General features: G+C 34.8%; 2 protein-coding genes across 3 annotated transcripts in view; both read left to right on the top strand.

Annotated features, from left to right (window-relative positions):
- Positions 1-16,167, top strand: part of LOC127970237 (low density lipoprotein receptor adapter protein 1-B) — a 44,221-nt gene extending 28,054 nt beyond the window's left edge. Inside the window, exons 3-10 of one of the 2 annotated variants that reach the window (XM_052572626.1) lie at positions 68-180; positions 2,965-3,079; positions 3,254-3,326; positions 6,696-6,791; positions 8,752-8,864; positions 9,329-9,363; positions 9,436-9,554; positions 9,715-9,951. In XM_052572626.1, coding sequence (XP_052428586.1) covers positions 68-180; positions 2,965-3,079; positions 3,254-3,326; positions 6,696-6,791; positions 8,752-8,864; positions 9,329-9,363; positions 9,436-9,554; positions 9,715-9,896 — 846 coding nt within the window. In that variant the 3' untranslated portion in view covers positions 9,897-9,951. Of the gene's footprint in view, positions 1-67; positions 181-2,964; positions 3,080-3,253; positions 3,327-6,695; positions 6,792-8,751; positions 8,865-9,328; positions 9,364-9,435; positions 9,555-9,714; positions 9,952-14,898 lie in introns of those variants that run through there. The other variant, XM_052572627.1, reaches the window with a different exon arrangement.
- Positions 16,168-16,961: 794 nt separating this feature from the next.
- LOC127969867 (uncharacterized) lies at positions 16,962-22,497 on the top strand. Its single transcript, XM_052571993.1, has 5 exons — positions 16,962-17,118; positions 17,488-18,333; positions 18,909-19,050; positions 20,063-20,162; positions 21,575-22,497. The coding sequence occupies exons 2-5, from the start codon at positions 17,602-17,604 to the stop codon at positions 21,699-21,701; spliced, it is 1,101 nt and encodes a 366-aa protein (XP_052427953.1). The 5' UTR covers positions 16,962-17,118; positions 17,488-17,601; the 3' UTR covers positions 21,702-22,497.
- Positions 22,498-25,511: the final 3,014 nt, after the last annotated feature.

Below are 25,511 nucleotides of genomic sequence, written 5' to 3'. Positions count from 1 at the left end.
GGAAAATGGAATATCTGTGTTGAATAAAAAACATTTTAAAGCTGTGTCTTCTGTCTTTCTGTCGCAGGCTAAAGCTGGTGGGAAGAAGCTTCAGAAGGTGATGCTGAAGGTTTCTCCTCGAGGGATTATTCTCTATGACAGTGTATCAAACCAGCTAATAGAGAATGTGTCCATATACAGGTGAGTAACCTGCGGCTGTTTGTCATGTCGCCCTGTCTGACACGGAGTCTGTGCTGTCTGAAAATCATCAGCAATGCAGAGATTCTGCTTCAGGTTTCAATGTCATAGAATGGTTCCTTTTACAACTAGGGCCCCTAATTGGTCCCAAATCATTGTGGTATTTATGACATTGCATATATATGGTTTACCCCTTCTCTTTTGCAATAAAAAAGAAAGGATTTGTTGTTGCCTGCTGAAATCCTGCCATCCATCATTTAGGACGATCCGACCTCAGATTGCTGAGAGAGAGAGAGAGAGAGAGAGAGAGATGTTTGTGTCAGGATCCCTATCGATCTGTTTTAGTGTCTCTGAGGCTCAGACAGACACTCTCTGACCCTCACCTGGGACTGCAGCTATTATTGGAAGCTCGCACACGCTCAGTGCGCTCACACGCCGGCTGTGGTGTGTGTCATGAATAAACATGAGCGAGGTGTCGCCCAGCCGCTTTCTCCACTCTAATTACACCAGCGATACTCCAATCATGTGGCTAATTTTCATCAAAACACAAGGTTTCAGTTCACCCTAAAATCAAAAACTTTGTTCTAAAAATTAAGAAACTAAAATGAAGCCTAGATTTAGATCCATTAAGATGGTTTCCATTGTGATATTATTTTTCATGAAAAATATGCACATTCGCAGACATGTTTTTTTTTTTTTTTTTATTCTGTTAATGTAGTAATTTTATGGAATTACAATATATATTCTTTTGTTGGTTTTGTTTGCCTCTACTGTCCCCATTTGTAAGTCGCTGAATATATATTATATATTCACTGAATATATATTATTATTATTATTATTTTTTATTATATTTCATGTTTTGAATGGTTTCCGCATCCACAAAAATATGTATAAATAGCAGCAAAAAAATTAAATAATTAAAGTTAAATGTGTGTGTGTGTATGTATATGTATATATATATTAGTGCTGTCAAACGATTAATTGTGATTAATCGCATCCAAAATATATATATATTTTTTACATAATCTGTGTGTATACTGTGTATATTTATTATGTATAAATAAATACAAACACATGCATGTTCTCTATTATGTTAATATAAAATATAAGAATATAAATAGATAAATACTTTATGTGTGTGTATTTATATATATATATATATATATATATATATATATATATATACAGTACACATACATATGTAAACAAAAACTTTTATTTCGGATATGATTAATCGTTTGACAGCACTACTATATATATATATATATATAATTATTGTTACACACAGCACCAGTTTTCTACATTTGATATAATGAAGAAATGTTTCTTGCACAGCAAATAAGTATATTAAACTTCAGTTTTGCATCACAGAAATAAATTACATTTTAACATTTATTAAAATATAAAAGAGTTCTCTTAAATCGCAGTAATATTTCACAGTATATATAAAGTATGTGAAAGATTTTGTAAGTGTCTGTAAGTACAGTGTGTGTGAGTTTTGAAATGTGAAACCGGACAGATGGCGGTCGTCCATCATTAGTCCCGCCCCTGCTGCTGTGGGGCCGCCCTGTGACAGGCTGAGCCAGCTGTCACTCAGGGCCGAGGGGAGAAATCAGCACTGGAGGAGTACATAAGTTTCCTTCACATTACAAATAGATGACAACAGGAAACCAGAGACGATGCAGTCACAGACCAGCTATCCTGTGTGTGTGTGTGTGGGTGTGTGTTATGGTTTGGTGGGTCAGCTTTCTGTCAAAGTGCTGATGGGGTGTTGAACATGGAGAGCTCAGCACTGCTTGTACGCTTTTTTTAAATCTCAGAGGAGGTGACGTGATGGTCTGCTGTATACAAGTGTCTGCGCAAGTCATTTAGTGGTGGATAATGGACAGCGGGTGTGTTTTTCTGGATGGAGACCAATCTGAGACCATCTGGAATGATTTCCCCTAGATTCCTTTAAACTGGAGGAGATAAACAGAGTTTTAGGATTTAGATCCCTGACCAAATGAAAGGTTATACGTGTTATTGATCATGTGAACTACTTTATTTGCAGCTCATGCTTCTGATGAAGCTCAAGGTGCTCTTTGAAACATCTTAGATCATGGTGGAGAACATTATCAGCAGGTTTTGACCATGTGCTGCTGTCATAAAAAAATAAAAAAAAAAGAAAACTAATTATGCTAGTAAAAATTGCATCTTCACTAGTGGAATGCATTTATTTGATTATATGTTAAAGAAAAATTGTGAAATACTATAACAATCTAACAGATTTCTATTTTAATATTCTATATTCTTTTAATATTCTTTTCTATGTTTATACTATTTTAATATAAATGTAAAATAGAATTTGTTTCTGTGATGAAAAGCTGAATTTTCAGCATCATTACTCAAGTCTTCAGTGTCACATGATCCTTCAGAAATCATTCTGATTTGCCGATTTGATGTTCAAGAAACATTTCTGATTATTAGCCAATTTGAAAACAGTTGTGGTGCTTTATATTTTTCTATAAACCATGGTTCATTTTATTTCCAGGATGCTTATATGAATATGAAGTCCCAAAGAGCATCACTTATTTGAAATATGGTCTTTTGTAGCATTAGCAATTGTTTTTATTAGTTAAATGCATCTTTGTGGAATAAAAGTATTAATTTCTTAAAAGAAAAAAAAAAAAAACGTTTGAATGGTAGTCTAAGAAAGTATATTATACAGGAACTATTTACTGTACGTTTACATAGGTTGTCTTCTTCAGATCGACTTTGCTCATACAGTATGTTGTTTGTTGTCTGCAGGATATCATACTGCACGGCTGATAAGATGCATGATAAAGTGTTCGCCTACATCGCTCAGAGTCAGCGCAACGAAACGCTGGAGTGTCACGCGTACCTCTGCACAAAGAGGAAAGTGGTGAGTGTGTGTGTGTGTGTGTGTTCATATGAGACACTCCCTTCCTTCAGTCTATAAATATCGTTATACGTTAAGACCACACTTCCTCTGAGAGAGACAGAAACCAATGTCTTTCTATACATGACAAGAAATGTGGCGTTGACACCTCTCTTCCCTTTTCCCCGTCTGTCTCAGGCTCAGGCGGTGACGTTAACCGTGGCTCAGGCTTTCCGTGTGGCGTTTGAGTTTTGGCAGGCTGCTAAAGAAGGTATCTCTTGTTTATCTTTCTGTCTGTTTCTTGCTGTCTTTGTTATGGGCTGTGAGGCACGAATTCAGGCGTGTCCTACTTAAAGCTGGATTGGATGATTTCCACACCACTAGCAACACCAAACACAATGACTGTTTTCAAACAGGTTTCTCAAATGCTTCCTCCATCTGCTATTGGTCGTTTATACTAGTAGCCCTGCCCCAAAAGTTTCTCTATTGTTTTTTTTTTTTTTATATTAGTTTTGCAATATGTCTATGTACCTTTTGTTAATTTAATTTTAGTTTTTGTACAACGAAATGAGTCAACTAAAAATATGTACATATATAAATAAGGATCAGTGCAACTAACTGAATAAAATAAGTTTATTTTTATGGTTTATTTTGTTTCAGTTAAAGTTTATATCAAGTATTAAAAAAACAAATCGTTAGCATTCATATATATTTAACCCACAATATACATCAGGAAAAAGTCAATTATGTCATTCCAAGTAAAAAAAACAAACATTTTAAAATGATTTAGTATTGTTTCTATATTGCTATATTTATGCATATACGTTTATTGTATATACATAATAAATATAATGTATTAATTTGAAATATTTTAGTGGAAAACTGTGGAAAATGCACCTTGATTAGTTTTTGAACTAGATTTTAAATATGTTGCATCATAAATTTTTAACTTAATTGGCTACAACAATAAAAAACACTTTTTAAAGTGGTTTCAGACCAAGTGTTTTTTTTTTTTTTTTTTTTTTTTTAAATTTGAATATATATATATATATATATAAACATTCACCTAAAGGATTATTAGGAACACCTGTTCAATTTCTCATTAATGCAATTATCTAATCAACCAATCACATGGCAGTTGCTTCAATACATTTAGGGGTGTGGTCCTGATCAAGACAATCTCCTGAACTCCAAACTGAATGTCAGAATGGGAAAGAAATGTGATTTAAGCAATTTTGAGCATGGTATGGTTGTTGGTGCCAGACGGGCCGGTCTGAGTATTTCACAATCTGCTCAGTTACTGGGATTTTCACGCACAACCATTTCTAGGGTTTACAAAGAATGGTGTGAAAAGGGAAAAACATCCAGTATGTGGCCGTCCTGTGGGCGAAAATGCCTTGTTGATGCTAGAGGTCAGAGGAGAATGGGCCAACTGATTCAAGCTGATAGAAGAGCAACTTTGACTGAAATAACCACTCTTTACATCCGAGGTATGCAGCAAAGCATTTGTGAAGCCACAACACACACAACATTGAAGTGGATGGGCTATAACAGCAGAAGACCCCACCGGGTACCACTCATCTCCACTACAAATATGAAAATGAGGCTACAATTTGCATGAGCTCACCAAAATTGGACAGTTGAAGACTGGAAAAATGTTGCCTGGTCTGATGAGTCTCGATTTCTGTTGAGACATTCAGATGGTAGAGTCAGAATTTGGTGTAAACAGAATGAAAACACGGATCCATCATGCCTTGTGACCATTGTGCACGCTGATGGTGTAATGGTGTGTGTGTGTGTGTGTGGGGGGGGGGGGTTCTTGGCACACTTTAGGACCCTTAGTGCCAATTGGGCACCGTTTAAATGCCACGGCCTACATGAGCATTGTTTCTGACCATGTCCATCCCTTTATGACCACCATATACCCATCCTCTGATGGCTACTTCCAGCAGGATAATGCACCATGTCACAAAGCTCAAATCATTTCAAATTGGTTTCTTGAACATGACAATGAGTTCACTGTACTAAAATGGCCCCCACAGTCACCAGATCTCAACCCAATAGAGCATCTTTGGGATGTGGTGGAACGGGAGCTTCGTGCCCTGGATGTGCATCCCACAAACCTCCATCAACTGCAAGATCCTATCCTATCAATATGGGCCAACATTTCTAAAGAACGCTTTCAGCACCTCGTTGAATCAATGCGACGTAGAATTAAGGCAGTTCTGAAGGCGAAAGGGGGTCAAACAGTATTAGTATGGTGTTCCTAATAATCCTTTAGGTGAGTGTATATATTTATAAAGTCATGTCACTCTATTTATGACTTTAAAAATGGCATTGTCTTGTAGACCAATGAAGTTTAAGGAACTATACATTTTCTTTATTTCATAAAGGGGTGGAGGACAAAAGAGATTTTACTGCAGAGAAAGTAGAGCAGCTCCAGTCGTTTAGATCAGAAGAATATATATGTAATTTACTGCATGTTTGAACGTGTGTGTGTGTGTGTGTGTGTGTGTGTGTGTGTGTGTGTGTGTCCTGAGGCCTGCAGAGATTTACTCATTTCATCTCTCTGCACCTGGCAGCTCCTGCAGGCTGAACTCAAGACTCTTCTCTCCATTTCATTGTGTTTTACCGCAGGGTCCGAAATATACACAAATGACACACAATTGTGAAATAAAGAAATAGTTCACCCAAGAATGCTAACTATTACCAAATCTGTTCCCATAAAGAAACAAACTGTGTAATAGTTCTCTTCTTGTGTGAGAACGGTTTCTTCAAACACATTCATTGTAATGGTTTATGACTGCGGTAACCTCAAAGAGAAGAACCAGAAACACCATTATGATCCTGCAGGAACCAGATCTGAGCACTTCACCACCCTCCACACTTCCCTCTTTAGTCATAGAGCTTAGACAGTATATGAGTGTGGTATATATACACTTCCTCATGAAGAAGGCTGTTTAATGTTTTAGTTTCATTTCCATTTGTATTAATTTAGACTGAGATCAAGGCCACTGCACTGTTATATGCTGCATGTGTTAAATATTCAAATGTACATTTAAGGCTGGTTTCTCCTTGCCCTGGTGCACATTTATACTCACTGACCTCAATTTTTATAAAAACGTTCGTATATTTATAAATATGAATATATATAAGAGAATATTAATTAAAGTTTTGAGAGGAATATGATGTAGTGAAAATATATAATGTTTGTTTAGAGGCCAGTGACTAATAATAAGGATGCCAAAGATGATGAAAATGACATTTTTGTCTGTTTTATTCTTGTTGGTTTTATATATATTCATAATTTTCAAGTAAAAGTAAAAACTATTTTTAAAAAGTAGTGAATTATTTACTTCCATGTATATTTTAACCTAAAATGTAAAAAAAAAAGTACATAAAAAAATGGGCTACATAATTCGATTTGTAAATTTGTATGATTGGTAATCATGATTATTTTGCTAAAAAATAAGAATAAAACACTTTCAAATAAGAAAAGTATTCCCACCTCAAAAAGAATGATGAAGGAATGATTAGACTGAGAGACGTTTTAAACTTCATTCTTTTAGTGACTGTTTAATGCAAGCATTCTAACAACAATAGAAGCTTTATATTTCTGCTTGTAAACCTTTGTTTTCAGAGAAAGAGAAGCAGGTGAAGTGTGGATCTGATGGAGAGGCGGCCAGCAGCTCTCAGTCGGAGAGTTCAGTCAGTCTGGGCAGCACCAAAGGAGGAGGTCAGCACACCTTTTTATGCTTTGTCGGGACTTTCTGTAGACAGAATGAGTTTTATACTGTACAATATGTTCTGCAAGATGATTTATGAGCTACTTTCATCATAGGGCCCTAAAATGTTTACACAGAGTCAAAAAAATTCAGCTATTGCAATCCTTGTGTGGACATTTGGTTTCCTCGAAGTAGATTTTACCTGGACCACACACATACACACACACACACACACACACACACACACACAACATCCCTCTCCACATAAGTGTGTATTAAATATCAAACTTGGTCTTATTGGACGTGGTTGTGTTCTGTCACACAGTATTTTTGGTTTCAGTGTGGATAGACAAATTACTAGTTGCTAGAGACCTGATAATATGAGGATATTCTTGATAGGTTTGGGACAGTAAGATTTATTATTATTTTTCTTTTATAGAAAGTAATACTTTTATTAATTAATGGTGCATTAAATTGATCAAAGTGACAGTGAAGACATTTATAATGTTACAAAAGGACATTCTGTAAATCAAAAATATGGTTTTCACAAAAATAAAAGCGACAACAACAACAAAAAAACTGTTTTCAACATTGATAACAATCATGCTTGTTTCTTGAGCAGCAGATCAGAATATTAGAATGATTTCTGACATTTATGTACAACTGAAGACTGGAACAAAGCTAAAAATTCAGCTTTGCATCACAGACATAAATTATATTTGAAAATAAATTCAAATAGAAGACAACTATTTTAAATATTAAAAATATATCACAATTTTTACTGCATTTCTTATCAATACATGCAGCCTTGGTGCACATAAGAAAGAGAAAAAGTCTTGCCGACCTGAACATTTGACTGAGAAGTGTATAGATAAGATATGAAAAAACACAATAAATGACGTCAGTTTTAAGATTTTATGTTGCTTTCAGGCACTAATACAATTTTTAAATTAGATTTTTTTGGTCACAACATGCCTAGGCTTCCTTGACCCATCCAGCAATGGTAATAATAATACCATGGTATGCTTCAAAGTACCTTACATTACCACTTAAAGACCCCGGTATTATCATCTGATACCATCACTGGACCATGCTACTTTTTTGTAAGTGTGCCACAGGACCCTGGATGGATCTCAGGTTACAGAAATAAACCTGGACGGCAGAGTTTAGTGAACGAATGAACCCTTGAGGACCAGCATGAGCCAGACGTGTGTGTGCATGAATAAAGCTCTGTGTGTTCCTAAATCCCATCAGATATCAGAAACATGAGTCTTCTTAGCGGCTGATCTCATCTCGTGAAATATGAGTCCAGGACAGAGATGGACAGGTTTAACGGCTCAGGATCAGAGAAAGATGTGATTGTGCTTTTGTTTGACTGGAGTCTGTGAGCGTGTCGCGGCTTGATGTTGATTCATTCCCTACATGCACAGATCTGTATGATCACTTCAGGTGTGGAGATATGAAAATATCCTGTTTAAAGGTTGAGTTATGTGTCTGTGATCGCCTCATGTTGATCCAGGAGGCCTGAACCTGTAAGAAGTGTAATGTACATTTATAAATAAATCTGCCATTAGCCTAACTGCTGGTGATGGTTTCCAAAAAACTGAATTGAGAATCAGAACAAGCTGTTTTATGGACTTACAAATAAAAAACATCCACATGTTTATTTATTTTGTATTCGTTTTTTGCATGATTTGTTTTTACTTATTCATTTAATGTATATTTTTTAATAATTAAATAATTTTAAAAAAAGTTAAATTTTAAATATTTATTTACTTGTTTCATTTCTTTAAAAATATTCAAATTTTTGCTTTTATTTTTTAAATTATTTTAACTTATTTTCTTACAATGTATTTGATTATTTATTCATGCATTTTAATTATTTATATATATATATATATAGAAAAATTAATTACATATTCATACTTATTTTATTTATTTGTATTTATTTATTTACATTTGTGTGTGTAGAGGTGGCCACTGGGGATCTACTGGACCTTGAAATTGGAGTAAAGGATCACTCAGGAAAAGACGCCACACACCCGGCACAGAACCTCAGCACAGAGAACAACAACACTGTCTGGGTAAACACACACACAAACACATGTTGGTTTTGTGAAAAGTGGGGACATCCCATAGGCGTAATGGTTTTTATTCTGTACAAACTGTATATTCTATCACCCTTCACCGACCCTACACCTAACCCTAACCCTCACAGGAAACTCTTTGCATTTTTACTTTCTCAAAGAAAAAATAAATCTGTATGATTTATAAGCCATTGAAAAATGGGGACATGGGTTATGTCCTCATAAGTCACCCTCTCCTTGTAATACCTGTGTCATACCCATGTCATTATACAGAGTTGTGTCCTGATATGTCACAAAAACAAGAGCACACACACACACACACACACACACAAATGCTTTAGATGTACTTCACCGGTTGATTTGAATAATTACTTAATACTTGTCAGTGTTAATTAAAATGATTTTTCAGTAATGCTGTTTATGTCAGCAATTCTGAGAAATCTCTGTGGTGTCTTTTGCAGGAACTTGAGGATGGTCTAGATGAGGCTTTCTCAAGGTTAGTAAAATTATATTTGGTGCTATATCTGTTGCTTCTGCACTATAAACCCAGCACAGTGAACTTTAACAGGTCATGCTATAACTTCAGCGCAGATGTGGAGTATAGGCCACGACTATTCCTGGCGCTCCATTATATGACCACAGCGGTATTTGTGATGGACAGATTCGGCTCTGAGAATAAGCTCTATGGTTGGTCTTATATAATTACATAACTCTGACTATTTTTGCACCCCACTCACAGTTTCTGTTTTCATAGAAAAGAAAAAGACATCTGGAGCAGACACAGAAATCTGCGTAACAATTTCAAACTGTTGAAACTGTGTAACAAAGTCACACTGTTTTCCAACAGGCTTTTACTGGTTGATGTCTGAATGCTGCCAAAGTGCTGCTCCTGAAAACTTAAATGCCACATTTAAAGGCTGGAGTTTCAGAAATTTAAGGGTAGAAATGAACAACAGTACTTTGGTGAGCTTATTTGCCAGATGCTGTATCAATCTTTGTTTCTGGACACTTGACCTTGATGTAAGATAATACAGAATGAGATGCCATATACACCCTCTGTCATTAAAGGTTGCATCAAATTGAAGACTGTAATGCAGTCCAATTTAAAAAAAAAAATTATTTACCAATGTTTATTTATAGACACCTAACATTGCCTGGGATAATACAGAATGAGATACTATTTTGCACCTTCTGCCCAATTCGTGGAGGCCTTCCTCAGCTGTATTAAAAGCTTCATCAAATTTAACAATTAACAATGAAAGACAGTCTAAGACTGTAATGAAATCTGAACTTTGAACATTTTTACTGTATTTGTCTTTTTTTCATGGACCTTTAAACTTTACATATAGCACAGTACAGAATGAGCCATCATACTGCAAGCTAATTTGTATCAGTGTTTCTCTGCCGCTTTCAAGACTGCATTAGATCTCACAATGTTGTGTGGTTAAATATCCCAAGGCTCAAACTAATTCCAAAGTTAGACAATTTTTACTGTATCATTTTTTTATTTATAAATGAAGCCTTGAACTTCACATCGAGATGCTGAATGAGATATTATATTGCACCCTCTGCCCAATTTGGGGATGCATTTCTCAGCTATCTTCAATGTTGCATGAAATTTGACAGTTAACAGTGATAAACAGTTAAGAAATCCACATTAAAAATTTTTTTTTAATGTATGCATTTTTTTTATGAACCATTAAACATCACATGTTAGACTGTACAGAATGAGCCGTGATATTGCACCCTGGCCAAATTTGTAGCAGTGTTTCTCTGCTACTTTCAAGGCTATATTAGGTCTGACAATGAGTCTTGATAAATAGTCTAATTCGATAACAATATCCTAAGGTAAAACATTTTTTACTTTACCAACCTTTTTTTATGGACCATTGAGTTTTACATAAAGCACAAGATAGAAGAGACGTCATATTGCACTTTCTTTCCAGTTCAGGGTGGGCTTTCTCAGCTATTTTTAAGGTTGCATTAAATATGATAATTTCAAATGATATACAGTTTAGGCCTCTAACAACACCCAAAGTTTGAACAATTTTCAAAATACCAATAATATTTTATGGACCTTTGTAATTGACATATGCTTTGATAACACCATAGAATATAAGTCGTTTGTCTCTACACATTAAGACAGACAAGACAATATATTTTATCATTTGAAAATTACACACTTTAGCATTGATTTTAAAAAATATCAAGGAACAATGGAGCCCTCATAATAAGAGCTCTTTAAGAGAATATTTTTATTGAGATAATATGCACATTCCTGCCAAAAAAATCTTAAAAATTGTGATGCCAAAAGATTAGGTCATGTTTTAAATGACTATTATTTGCATACTATGGAATGGTAATGGCACTAATTAACAGCCATTTTTATTCTGCAAACCAAACAACAGCTGTTTAACGATTTGTAATGATAGTCATTAATCATCCAGACACACAGAGTGCCGTTCCCGAGAGATGAACAGACATGAGATGAGCTGTTTTACAGCAGCGGGGGTTCAGTCCATCTCCGCTTCATGCTGATTATTTGTCATTTGCAGTAATTAAAAGCGTTGGCTTTTAATCAAACACAGTACTTTGTTAATCTCCATTTAACATGCTTTCACCTTGTGAGTGTGAGGAGAGACGCTCTAGATCTCTCACATGCAAGAACTTTTCCAATCAAAGATGAATTGGCATTGACTAAATCTCTGATTAAAGACCATTGAAGTGTTTTCCATCGCAAACTGAAGCTGTTTAACATTTGAGAAGGTTTACTCTCAAAAACACAAATAAAATGAAATGAAATGGCTGGTTGCACCGAACTTCAAGTTAATCCAATAGAAGATCAAAATGTCAGATTGACCCCATGACTAAATATAAAAATTAAAATTTAAAATTGTACATTATTTTCAGAATATATAATGCTTATGCTATTATTTAGTTACTTTATGTATTCAAAATTTTAATTAAAAAAATTAACAAAAATTTTTGTATTCTGTTTATACTATTTATAGTATTTATTAATATTTTGAATTGGCTTTAATTCTTATATTTTCAGTTTGTTTTGTAATTTTGCGCTAATTTTTGTTTTTAGATAAAAAAAAAAAGAAAAAAATTATTCAGTCATTTTAATACTTCAACACTGCCAAAATAAAATGTCTAAGAAAATACCATACCAGTCTTTCTGCTTAAAATTTCACATTTGATTTAATGTGTTAGTCGCCTTATTATTTTTTTTTACTTGTCAAATTTAGCAATCTGAGTGAAAATATTTTGTATGTAAATATTACAAAATGTTTTAAAAGAACTAAAATGTATTTAATTAGTTGCTAAGAAAACATTTCTCGTTTTCATTTAAGTTTAGGGTTTTCATCTAATATTTATTATTTTATTTAATATTACATTCTATTTTTTATTTTATTTTATTTATAGTAGCAGTTTTAGTTACAAATAACAACACTGGTAAAGTTTAATACGTGGGAATTTGTTCAAATCTTTAAAGTGTGTAGTAGTCATGCTTACCTTAGCAAACAACACTAATAAGAAATGGATCGAACAGTGGTTTAGTCTTTACAGTTAAGAGGTCAGCTTTAGTTATCTGTATCTCTGACCTCATTTCCTCATCATTAGCCCAGCGGTTACCTTTGACTTCACTAGTTGCTCAGTAAAACCCCATCACGACATTCAAAAAAAGCTGATAAAAATATCACAATGTGGAAGTTCTACTATAGCAACAGCGAAGCAAGACATGCTGACTAAAGATGCAGCTCGCACTGAGTCACTGTTGCCGTTTGCTGCTTCTGTTTTCTCATGCTGATATTGTTTACTTCCTTCAGCCGCAGTCTGGATAGTTTTGAGTCCAACACAGGTAAAGATGTCGTTCACATGTGCCTGTGCTATAGTCCTCATCCGTCATAATTCACTCCGTCACAACACCATGATCATCTACGACTGTAGTCCAGTTCTCCATCTGTAGCAGGTCACGCATGTTCCCTCTCACGGCTCGTAACTCTGTACGCTTCTCACAACTCTTATAGTTTACTTCATGCCAGGGTTCTTTGCCAAGAGTTGTAGAAACATCACTTAGATTCATCTTCATATTTTCCTAGTTTAGCCACAAAGTCTGTACTATGAACCTTATTCTGGGTAGACGCTGTATTTAAAGGGATAGTTCAACCGAAAATGTAAATTCTGTCACCCTCAAATTGTTCCAAACCTGTATACGAGTCTCTTTCTTATGTTGTGCACAAAAGAAGTTCTCGTGACTAAAGTGCATTGAGTCACTGTGGTGATATTCCCAGAGATGTTCCTGTTTTTTGTTATTTTCCACAGCATTCTCAGAGCTGTATCTCTGTATTTAGGGTAGTAGAGAATATAGACAGTCCCTCCAGAAAAACGCGATTATGCGATCATTCTCATCTGGCAACAAAAATAAGCGCAAAAGACCGCGCAAAGCAGTTACCCGGTGTGTTATATGACAGTGGGGGCAAATTATTTTGAGAGAGGGATGAGGATGACGAATGATAGGCCAGTGTTAAAGGCTACGCAGTTAGTTTTCATTTTCACAGTGGACTGTTGTAGTTTCATTCATGTTGATGCACCTCTACAGTTGTAAGATTGTACTTTTTTGTTACAGAATAGTACCAAAACCTTACAGTTGTAAGTATATTAGTAGTATGTAAAATAATTTACGTTGCAGTAAGAGATTGCACTTTGCAATTCCTGTAAAACAGCATATGTATATTTGTGTTTATATTTTATTTGTATTCATTTTTACAGAAGTATTGAATATTCCTTTTGTAAAGCTAGAGAACTTGTTTGACTTACTTGTTTTGTAAGTTTGAGCCATGTGTTAATTAAGGTCTGAAATAAAACAGAATGAGAACTTACATATTATGTGATTTAGTATGATTGCTTATCATAGGAAGTCATAAGAAATGACTCATTACAGTAAGGTAGTAGCCTAGTGAGAACAGAGTGTTTTTCTCTTTTTCATCAAACCGCAGTTTTTGCAAGTTCCCGCAATTTCATCGCATAAGATTGCAAAAATATCCTGCATATTCCATCGCATTTTTTAAGAAAACCTGCCGCAAAATCAAGGATTTTTGCCCGCAACAATCACAACAAAAATCTGTGTTTTTCTGGAGGGACTGTATAGAGGACTAAACACTGGTTCATGCAGATTTTGTGCAGCTTATAGTCTTCACTCTAGGAATGGGAATCATGAGGAATATAACGATTCCACTTTATGATTCTGGACATCAAGAGGGTGCTGCTGTTCTAAAATAATCATTATTGTATAAATATTGAAAAACGAACAAAACTTCTTTGTATTATTTCAGTGTCCAGCCTTCATTTCTCATCATATTAAATTTAATAGTAATTAAAATAACAAAAATAACCTCTTTGTGATTCCCAATCCTAAATATGAAGCATTTGTATGTTCGTTTACTATTATTCATATGCTATTATACTATTTCATAATGTTCTGAATTATTCATTTAGATTTTCTCATTTATATATAATAAATATATATATATATATGTGTGTGTGTGTGTGAGTGTGTGTGTGTGTGTGTGTGTGTATATTATAATTCATATTTTCATATATATATATATGTATATATATATATATATATATATATATATATATATAAATCTTTATAATTATTTAAATATTTTTTATTATTTGAAGTGTGTATATAAACATTAAATTAAATGTATAAAGACGTTTTTATATTTTATATATACATGTTTTACTATATATATATATATATATATATATATAATGTGTGTGTGTGTGTGTTCATTATGTCATGTGAGAGTACAAAATAAACGCTTATTTTATCATGTCTTTAAATTGTAACATAGAGCTCCAGATCAGCGAGAAGATTCACATGCATATTTAAAGGGTCGTTTCTGGTGTTTTGTCCATGTACAGTATTCCCAGCTCTCGATGATCTGAAGCGCTACTGATGCTTGAAGATTCCCGTGTTTTTCGGTTTGACTCATCCTCTTTGTGTGTTTCTCCCAAGACTCGCTGAGTCTCGCACTAACCCCCAGATGCTGGACATTGGGGTAAACCCTCAGGACTACAACCCTGAAGAGTGCCTGTCGCCTAGCAACTGGGACAGAGGCGATGCTGAGGCTGCTGATGCGGAGGACGCGTTCGGATTCTGATCGGAGGACCGCGGAGGAACCACACTAAAGCGATGGAGCTCGTCTCAGCGGCGCCCTCTGGCGGCCTCAGAGCACACCGCGGCCGGCTTTGAGTTGACATGAGGGTCGGCAAACCCAACGAGATGACTTCAACAAAATCACAGACCAAAGCAATAACACCCCACCCCTCTCCCCAAATTATGTTTAAGTATATTGAGATTTTAAGATTTCTGTTAGTATACTTCCCATACCCCCCCCCCCCCTTTTTGTTGTATGAATATGAAATGTATGTGCACAACAATAACAATAACTAATATTTGCTGATTTGTTATTATTATTATTATTATTATTAATGGGTTTAATTGCTGAGGCTAGCTTTGCAATTCTATGCAGTCGAATTTCTGAATATATAGTGTGATTTATTTTAGATTTCGGGGCAATGCTTACTAAATTACATGATGTTTGACGTTTGTGTGGAGTTGGATTGTGATTTTTTTAAGTGGTGAAGGTGTCGTATATGTGAGTCGTCTGCCCTCCGATGTGTGCAAATGAATGATAAGCAGACACAAAGCATGGACAAAAAAATTTATAAAAAAAAAAAAAGAAAAGAAAAGAGTAGGCAGGGTATTTAAACGAGACAATCTTTTTTTTTTCTATCAAAATGTATTTTTACACTTCTATCTTCTTTAACTTCCTCAACTTATTGTTCATTCTTCATCAGGTTACTATACTCATCCAGTAAAGCACTATGGATTTCACAGTACCAGATGGTATTAGGGACTTCATAGTATCATGGTACTACTATATGTGAGTGTTTAAAAATCAAAAACATTGTATTACCATGGATGTCCATGGTATGTTTTTATAGAAATTCCAATATATATTTTTTTTGCAATATTACATGTATTCCTTTGCCCAAAAATATGTCAAAAAATGTTCATGTATATATATATGATCATAATAATTGAGCAAAGAACTGACTGTTGTTTTAATTGAACTTAATGCAGACAGTTATTTTGTAGTTTACTGATGCTCTGTATTCAGGTCTCATTACACTTCATGAGTAGAATTTATAACACCTCAGTGTTAGTTTCAGTTTGCATTATTCATTTCATGTTCATAAAGTAAAACTGTCATGAAAATGCTTTGTGTTGATTACTATTTTGAGTTGACATGACTCTCTAGTTGTGAAACTATTGCAGTGGCAATATGATTCTGGCCATTTGCTCTCTGACGAAAATAAGGTTAGTACTGGAATTAGTTTGATTCCAAATAATGTTTTTTTTTTTTTTTTTAATATATATGTATATATATATATATATATATATATTCTTTGTAAAGTTTAATTTCAGTGGCTATAGCCTACAAATCTTCATTCAGGTGTTAATCATAAGGCGGCACTGTCACGCACCTTCATGAGTTTTATTAATATAAGTTTTTTATTTAAATTTATGAATATTCATAATGATACGTGACATATAACAAACACCTGTTATTTTCCAGTAACAGGTTAATTTTCAGTACTTTAAAAAATTCAGCGCTGTTTGATATTATTGTGTAAAAGTGTGCTGAGGAGGGTATAGTTTGTATGTTATGGAGTCACGTAACTCATTTTATACATTGTTTTAGTCGTAGTCGTCTGTACACTGGGGATAGCCCGAATTCTAACGTAAAAAAATGACACAAGACACCTTTAATTCTTGTTAAACAACCAATTTACGAACGTCTGCCTTCGAGCCAATCAGTTGAGAGAACTGGCAGACCTTCGCGTTACGTAATTAATATTCATGAGGTCCACGTTTTCACCAGCAGGTTTCAAAAATACCCTTATTATCTATATTTTTATATTATAAAGTCAGTTATCTTCCCTGGCCTGTTTTTAAAACTATTTTAAATAATGTGAATAAAATGTACGTTTTATTTTTTTCAAATCACATGTTCTGGTTTCCAGCCAATCAGAAGACGAAGTGTGGTTGAGAAGTTAAATATCAGGTGTAATAATCCGCTCCATCAAAGTCGAGGATGGATGTGAAAAACTGAAGTTTATGGAAGATTAAGTAGCTCTTCAAAAGGGAACCTCTTATTGTACCCGACAGGTAAATTTAAAAAAAAGTTTTAATCGACACTTAACGTTAATTCTTATATTACCATAATTGCCAATTTAGAAAATGGTCAATTTGACGGTTTTTACAAAATGTTAGGACGCGCACGTCTTACGTTTGACCAAAACCCACTTTTATGTTGTTTAAAACGACCATCGATTGTTTGCGACTCACTCGTGCACGTATTTACTTGAACCAATTAGTTTAAGCTAGCTATGTCAACAACACAAGCATCGGTTTGACCTGATACATTTCTTTAAATATGCATCAAAAATTTTTTTGGGCGGTAAATTTGAATGAATGACACCGTGCAATTAAAATGAACGTTTGTCTAATCTACTGATAAACAATATTCTTTCTCAGGTTCATGCACTTTGGCCAAGACCTCACTTTATGTGTCCTGCTTGGATAAAACTGACCAGACACTGCTTTTTCCTCTTCCTCTTCCAGTCCTGATTGACTCCAGTTTGAGTAACAATGTCCGGTGATTCATCTTATCATTTAAAACCACTATCAGTGTACTCACACATGGTGAGCTCCAAGCAGCAGTACAATGACAACAGACCGGTTTACAACATTCAAGTACACATTTCCAATAAAGAACCCAGAGCACATAAAAGACAGCTGGAAGATTCATGTTTCGATGAGAGCTATGAGACCCCCCTTAAAAGACAATGCATCACTAGAACGTTTTCCCCGGATCAGGGATACTTCTCCGTGGACTTTCTAAGCAGAGTCCAGGGATTGACACCTATACAGCCATTAATGATATCAAAACACATCACACCGCCTCGGTCAAAGGTCAATCAGCCTGTGACCCCTGTCGTGTCCACCCCTCTGTCCAACTGCAAACAGAACTGGATAGATCGAGACCGGGAGAGCCTTCCCTCCCCAATACCGGTTTTAAAATGGGACAGAGAGATTGCGGTGGCTAAAATATCATTGCGTTCATCTCTAAACTTTGATTTGTGTAGTTCTGTTTCTTTAGTTGGCTCTCAGGGACCTGTGACAGGTGAAGTCAAGGAGGTCTCCCGTGATCATATCCCAATCCATGAATCAAAATCCCACATCACGCCCCCAGAAACTGTTGTCCCAGTGAAAGAGGAAAAAGTAGTGTCTGTCAGTCAACAGCCAGAGCCTGAGGTGACTCTGGGACATGAAGAAACCACCGCAGAGAGCTTTGAGAGCACACTCCCGCTTCAGGTCCAGGTTTGAGCTCCATCCTTTATGTACTTGTGACATTTTTAAACAGTTTCTCTCGTTATTTACTCTTCCTGATGTTGTCTTATACCTGTTCATGTGTGTTTTGTCCATAATGGAATTCAAAAGGAGGACACTTGAAGCTATATATTCTTATAAAGGCATATGATGTCCTCATGTGGGAAATTTTAAATTTGGAGACCAAATCTAAACTGGTGACGCGTGCTGCAGGTGACATCTTTTGTAGGCCAAAACCTGGAAACTTGTTAACCTATTAGTTTTAGCCAACCTTTAGTTTTTTTTACGCCTGGTGAATGTATTTAAATCATAAAGATATTTACTTCTCAATTAATTGCAAAAACCAACATAAAAAAAGTGTTTTTCTTAGATATTAACGTGTTTGACATGATACTGTTTTTATTAAGTGAAATGCTAGAGGATACCAATTTTGTTATACTGCAAATTACCTTTTTATGACTGGATTCCACGATTGACTCTGCATTTTTCTGCCTTCAGCTTGTGTGTTTTGGCACTCATCAGACAAGTGTCTGCATCATTAAGCTGTCGCTTTGCCCACTGAGCAGGTGAAGTCCAAGGTGGTGGTTCCAGACAACACCAAGACCACCACCAAACCTGCAGTGTTTTCTGAAGAGGAGTGGGAGAGACGGAAGAAGACGTATGTCGAGTCCGTAAAAAGACATATGAAAGAGAAAGGAGCAGCAAACGGTACTGCACTTTACAATACACTGATTTCAGTTTGTTCAAGGTGTGTATTTTGTGTGTGCCAAACATGTAAAAAGAAGATTCCCCTGTCTGCCACTGGTTGGTGAAAAAGAACTCCTGTGATTGGTTGATTCCATGTTGCCGAACTGGCCATGATGCCTGAGCAGATTACGATTTGGTAGTCATAGTGTTCATGCTTTAAGTAAATCTACCAGTGAGCTCTTACAGTTTACTCTAAATTTTAAACGAATACTAAAATACTAAAAATGTGAATTTGCTGAACATTGACTCCTCAGGTCATCTAAGTATGCATGTAGATTAATTTGTTTCTTCATCAGAACAGATTTGGAGAAATGTAGCATTCCATCACTTGCTCACCAAAGGATGCTCTGCAGTGAATGGGTGCCGTCAGAATGAGAGTCCAAACAGCTGATAAAAACACCACGATAATCCACACGTGACTCCAGTCCATCAGTTAATGTCTAGTGAAGAGCAAAGCTGTGTGTTTTTTAGAAACGAATCCATCAAGGTGTTTTCATTTCAAACCATTGATTCCATCTAATATATGAGTCCTCTATCCACAGTATTATTCTCTCCAGTGAAAAGGTACATTTAGTCTGAATCCGGAGAGAAACATCTAAATCAGATCAAGCTCTGTTTACAAGCAAAGCAGTCTAAAACGCATGTGTTCAGAATTTAATGCGAGTCGTTAAAATTTCCTATTGGATTTTTTTTCTTAAAAACACAGCCTTTTGCTTCACAAGACATTATCTATGTGTGGATTACTGTGATGTTTTTATCAGCTGTTTGGACTCTCATTCTGACGGCACCCATTCACTGCAGAGCATCCATTGGTGAGCAAGTGATGGAATGCTATTGTTCCCATGAAGAAACAAACTAAACTCATCTACATCTTGGTGTTTCGACAAACATTATAGCATCAGTTAGGAAATTTAGCATGAGTGTGATTTATGTAGGACATTGTTGTTTGAGGTTGTGATGTCTGTGTGGGCAGGTGTCATCACTGAGCTCCAAACTTTGATGAACACTGTGGCCAGTCATCAAACTGGAAGGACCGGACCACACTGGCAACACCCCTCAGACCTCACACGGAGGTAAATCTCATGAGAATAATCAAAAACACCTTTTACGCCCAATTTAAAGAAAAAATACTTAGAAAATGAAGCCTGTTTTTAGACGCATTAAGACTGTTTTGCACTGTGAAATTGTTTGTATGACAGTTCCTGCACATTTCTTCACCCAGTTATCATTATCATAATGCAAACTGATCGTCGTTCATTGCACCATTTATGTAATACATCAAAGCCCCCTCCAAAAAATATTTTTAACACTTATTAAAAAAATTTATTGAGCAGCAGATCATCATATTAGAATGATCTCTGAAGGATCGTCTGACACTGAAGACTTTAGTAATGATGCTGAAAATTCAGCTTTGCACTATTACAGGAATAAATTATATTACTGTGTTGTTGTATTTTGATCAAATAAATGAGGTCTTGGTAAAATGAGACTTCTTTCAAAAACCTAAAAAAACCTTAGGATGACCAGTACTGTACATATGTAAAAGTGATTTTTGTGTCTGTTAATGGAGTCTGTCCTCTAGAGGGAGCCTTGGTAACACTGTAAGATCCCCATCGAGCAGACCAGATGCTCTTAACTGTAAAGAGCAGACCTGTTGTGTACACAATCATCTAATTGATCGTTTAACCTTTTTAGCACAGTAGAAGTCTGTTAGTATAATTTATCCCCCTTCAGGTATATGTAACCACATGTCGTCTTCCTGTGAAATCTTTAATTATTTTTATAAATGTAATTTATATTTTAATGTTTCAAGATGAACATTGGACTGTGGATTGACCGAATTTACATTTACTTGATTATCAATGGATAAGATATATATATATATATATATATATATATATATATATATATATATATATATATATATATATATATATATATATATATATATATATATATATTATTTTATTTTTTTTATTATTATTTTTTTTAAGAAAAGCCGTGTTTATTTGCATCAAATATGATCTTAAGTAATGATCTAATAATGATCTTTGAAGAAAGCTCATTGCATTATGTTTTTGAAACTACAGAGCTTCAGTCATAACACTAAGCATTTAAATATCATCTTACTCTGACATATTATTTGGAGATATAAAGTGCATTTTACAATTTATATGTACTATTTATAAGTAGTATGTTATAATGTTAGAAAAATCCCAATGATTTACATTACAAGCTATCAAAATTGCATCTTTTTGGCCAAATAAACATCTGAACCAAAAAGTATCTTTTTGCTGAGCTTGTCACTATATCCTGCTATATGAGCCATGATGTATCTTGTCGTCACTGAAGTGTGTGTAAAGTTTGTGAAAGCAGCAGTTGCAGTTCTGTTCATGAATATTCATTAGTTCTCAAAGGAGTGCTGCTTTCTCAGTTCTACAGTCTTCCTTCAGTCATGTTTTCCCCCTCTTCTCCTTGTTTGTAGGAATTATCTTCAGTCCCATCCCAGATGTCAGTTAGTCTCCCTTGACGAGTGGCAAAAAAGATGCCATCTTTCCTATCGACGCTTTGCTAAAGTGCCAGATATTTTCCACAGGAGCCCAGTGCTCTGATTTATTTAATATTTTTACTTCATTGTTCCGTATATTTGTTGTCGTTTGTTTCATATCTTTTCTCTCTGTCATCGCTATAAAGGTGAGGATCATTGATTCGTGCTGCTGGTTAGTTGCTCGCTGAGAAATCTAATCTGGTTTGCGTGTGTTTTTTGTTTTTTTTTGTGTGTGTGTGTGTGATTTCACGGTGTGTGTGTGGCGTGTTTGTACTGCATGTTTCATAATAGTGGTGTTGGGCGTCATGTAAAAAGATTTATATATATATAAATAGACAATGTATAGTATATTTGTCTTTTGGTGCTTGTAGAATTCAGATATGTAAATAGTGTGTGGTTTGATATTTATTTGTGTGTAATGTAGCATGATTAATATTCTCAGTAGAGTTTAGTCCTTAACCCCAACCAGTGCTTATTCACCTTTACAGCTGCTGTGTAGTTTTAGGTTCAGTCGCCAGACAAATTTGTCCAATTTACTGTATATTTGATTTGTTAGTCTTTTTTCTTTCTTTGTTGTACATTGTTGCATAGTACTGTTTGCTTTTTTGAGGACAAACGTTGCAGTGTTTCTTTAGCTATTTTGTAAACTAATTACAGTTACATTTTTAACATTAAATGCATATAAAGGGACATGGGTAAAAGATTTTATATTTTGTGAGTAGAAAAATATTCTGTTGAACATCATTGTTACTTTTAGGAAGAGCATGCATGTTGCGTCCTCTTGGTTGATTTTGTTCATGTTACATTTGCTTAAAGCAGTTTTATAAACTTTATACATTTAAATTAAACGATTTACTGTATTTGTCTGTCTCTGGTCATGTTATTACTTTTTTTCATAGACCCAGGTAATTTTATAAAATGAAAAAAAGTTTTGGGAAATATGAATTTTTTTTTATTTTGGTTACAATATCAGTTTAATATGCCATGGATTATCAAAATTAAAACAGGAATATAATTTAAAGGGAAGTCATTTAGGCTAAATAAGTTCAAACGTTTTGTACACGTGTAAATGTTTCGATATGTCAAGTATGTATGGAAAAAGTCTGTTCCAATGATTTACATTACAACATATGTGCCCATCTTCAAATGAAAGAACCAATCACTGATTGATAAAGCCATTGTGTCACTGCACCTGCTCTTAGAAGTTACTATTATTATTACTTTTTGCTAGTAACATTTAAAATAAGAAAAAATACTGTTAAGGTACATTGAATAGTGTATTTTAACTGTGGCCGCAGGGAAACAATGTTAGCAAGCAATCAAGTGAGGAGCCATCGAGCCATTACGTCAAAAGGTATCAATACTTTATTAACTGTCACCCCCTTTTTGAGTTCAGACTTGAGTTCAGCTGATATCCATATTATTTTATGGTAAAATATATAATACAGGGGAGGTTTCACCCTAAAAAAAGATATCAACTTATATTATGAAGTCTTGATATCAAACCTTGTAAATTCTGAGACTTTAAGCTGCTGTACCAACAAAGGACACCGGGTGTCGTTTTTCTTCACTGTGGATTCTTATTGCCTATTAGTGACACTTTAGTTTACCACTCAAAACACAAAATTAGATTTTTTATTAATTTAATAAAATGTACTCCTATTATTTTTATAGCATGGCCTGTTAAAGTACACTGTGCAGGGTGTAACCTTGTGAAAGCCTCATCTAGACCATCCTGAAGTTCTTGCAAAAGAAGCAGCAGAGATTACAGGAAGTTAAATTAAGCATCTTCATTCGGAGTCCATAGGGTTCTAATAGCATGATTGACAGAAAAAAAAAACATTATACTGTAGGTTGGGTATCCTGACAAAATGATAACACATTTGATAGTCTGATCTGCTGTTGCATGTATTTTTTTAGGGTTATGATGCATGCCAGAAGAGGGCGCTTTCTCATAAAGTGTGTTTTTTCAATGTTCAAAATGCATTCTCTCTTCCTCAGTTTAAAGGAGTAGTTCACCCAAAAACTATAAAATGTACTTGCTCTCAGTCCATTGAAGCATATTGGAGAAATGTAACGCTAAATCACTTGCTCACCAATGGATCCTCTCAGGAGAGAAATGTGCAAACATCTCAATGGATTTGTTTCTTAAAACTATTTGCTACACAGGATGCTAACTGATGGACTGGAGTGGTGTGGATTACAATGATGTTCTTATCAGCTGTTTGGACTCTCATTCTGACGGCACCCATTCACTGCAGAGGATCAATTGGTGAGCAAGTAATGCAATGCTACATTTCTCCAAATCTGTTCCTATGGAAAAACATAGGGTCCACAAATTTTCATCTTTGAGTGAACTATTCCTATTCCAATATGCAGAAATGGCTATAAGCAGAACATTTAAAGGTTGATTAACCCATTAGTGTGAGTATAGGATGGGAATATTGATTTGTTTAATAAACTGTCATTACTTTTCCCATTCTGAATTCAGCTTTAGGAAGTGTGGCAGTCACAGCACAACAGATTTTTCAGTTCCATTCATCAGATTTAATGGCATTCAATGCATCCAGGATAGTGTGGTAAAAGCACACAGTTAAATTGAGAGCATAGTTACAGTGACTTCAGTCTTGATAAATATTGTTATCGACCACTGTTGACAGTCCCGCCGCTTTAAGTGCAATCCTGGAGGCTGGTCAGAATTCCCCGTGGTTATTATTGCTGATGTGAAGCATGTTCAGCCCTTGTTTAGAGAGGAGGATAGTCTTCCTCAGAGATGATATTGAGAAAGCACAGGGGGATGTCCTTTAGAGAAACATGATATTATTAGCACTGAAGAGAAGTTCTCTGATCGGCTGTCCGGTGAATACTGAAAATGTCCTTTATCATTCATCTTGTCTTACAGACAACCACAAAATTTTCTCACCCCATTTAAAATAACTGAGACCAGGCTTGACATCATAATGAGAACATGTAGAACTAACAGAAGCACTATTAGAATGTTTAAATTACTCAGTTCTACTACAATTCCATTTGTTAAAGAAAAAACACTATGTACTAAATAATGAAATATACACAACCACTCAGAAGTATAACAGTATTATAGTATCTAACAGGGGGTCAATAAATCATTTTTTTTTTTTTTCAGGCCCGAATTTCATATTTACCGTATGTTTTTGAATTGCATATGATTGCCATCTGTTTGGATTACACAGTTTTAACATTAACAATCTTAAAAAGTTGTGAATGTGAAAAATGTGATGCATATTTGTCAGTCTTACATAAATGAAACAGGTACAGTTTTTGCACTCAAATTATTATTAACTATTTGCATCTATATTTATTCAAATACTCATTTTAAAAACATATTTATTCAATTTGCTCAGAATCAGTTTAAATTAGTTAATTATGAAAATAAACAGTAATTCGTAAAAAAATATATATATAAACATAAAATATGTCTGGCTGTGGAACAGGCAGTTATAGTAGTTGCAAAATGCATGACTTAAATAGGATACATAATCTGGTTACTGTGTATTTAAAATGCAGTCAGTCTGTTAGTACTATTACAGAAAACTTGTTTCATTAATGTATGACTGTCCAATATGCAAGTTTATTAGTTTTTTTATATTAAAACTATGTAATCCAAATGGACAGAAACATTTTTATGCAATTCAAAAAGCTGAATCTTACATTTAAATAAAAAAAGTTTTTTTTTTGAGTGCAACTCAGGTGGCTTTAATAGCTTTAATCCAAAAACAAGTCCTTTTCAGTAGTAGCAAGGCAGTATGAAAAACCCAACATTGTAGATTTTTGTCAGTGCTTTAGAGTTTGTGAAAGGTAAGATCCTGGTGATTTCAAATATCAATATTCAGGT

This window comes from Carassius gibelio, chromosome B13, assembly GCF_023724105.1.
Source record: "Carassius gibelio isolate Cgi1373 ecotype wild population from Czech Republic chromosome B13, carGib1.2-hapl.c, whole genome shotgun sequence".
Lineage (NCBI taxonomy): Eukaryota > Metazoa > Chordata > Actinopteri > Cypriniformes > Cyprinidae > Carassius > Carassius gibelio.
Note: the sequence above shows the minus strand (reverse complement) of the source record. Positions and strands in the feature narration are given on the sequence as shown.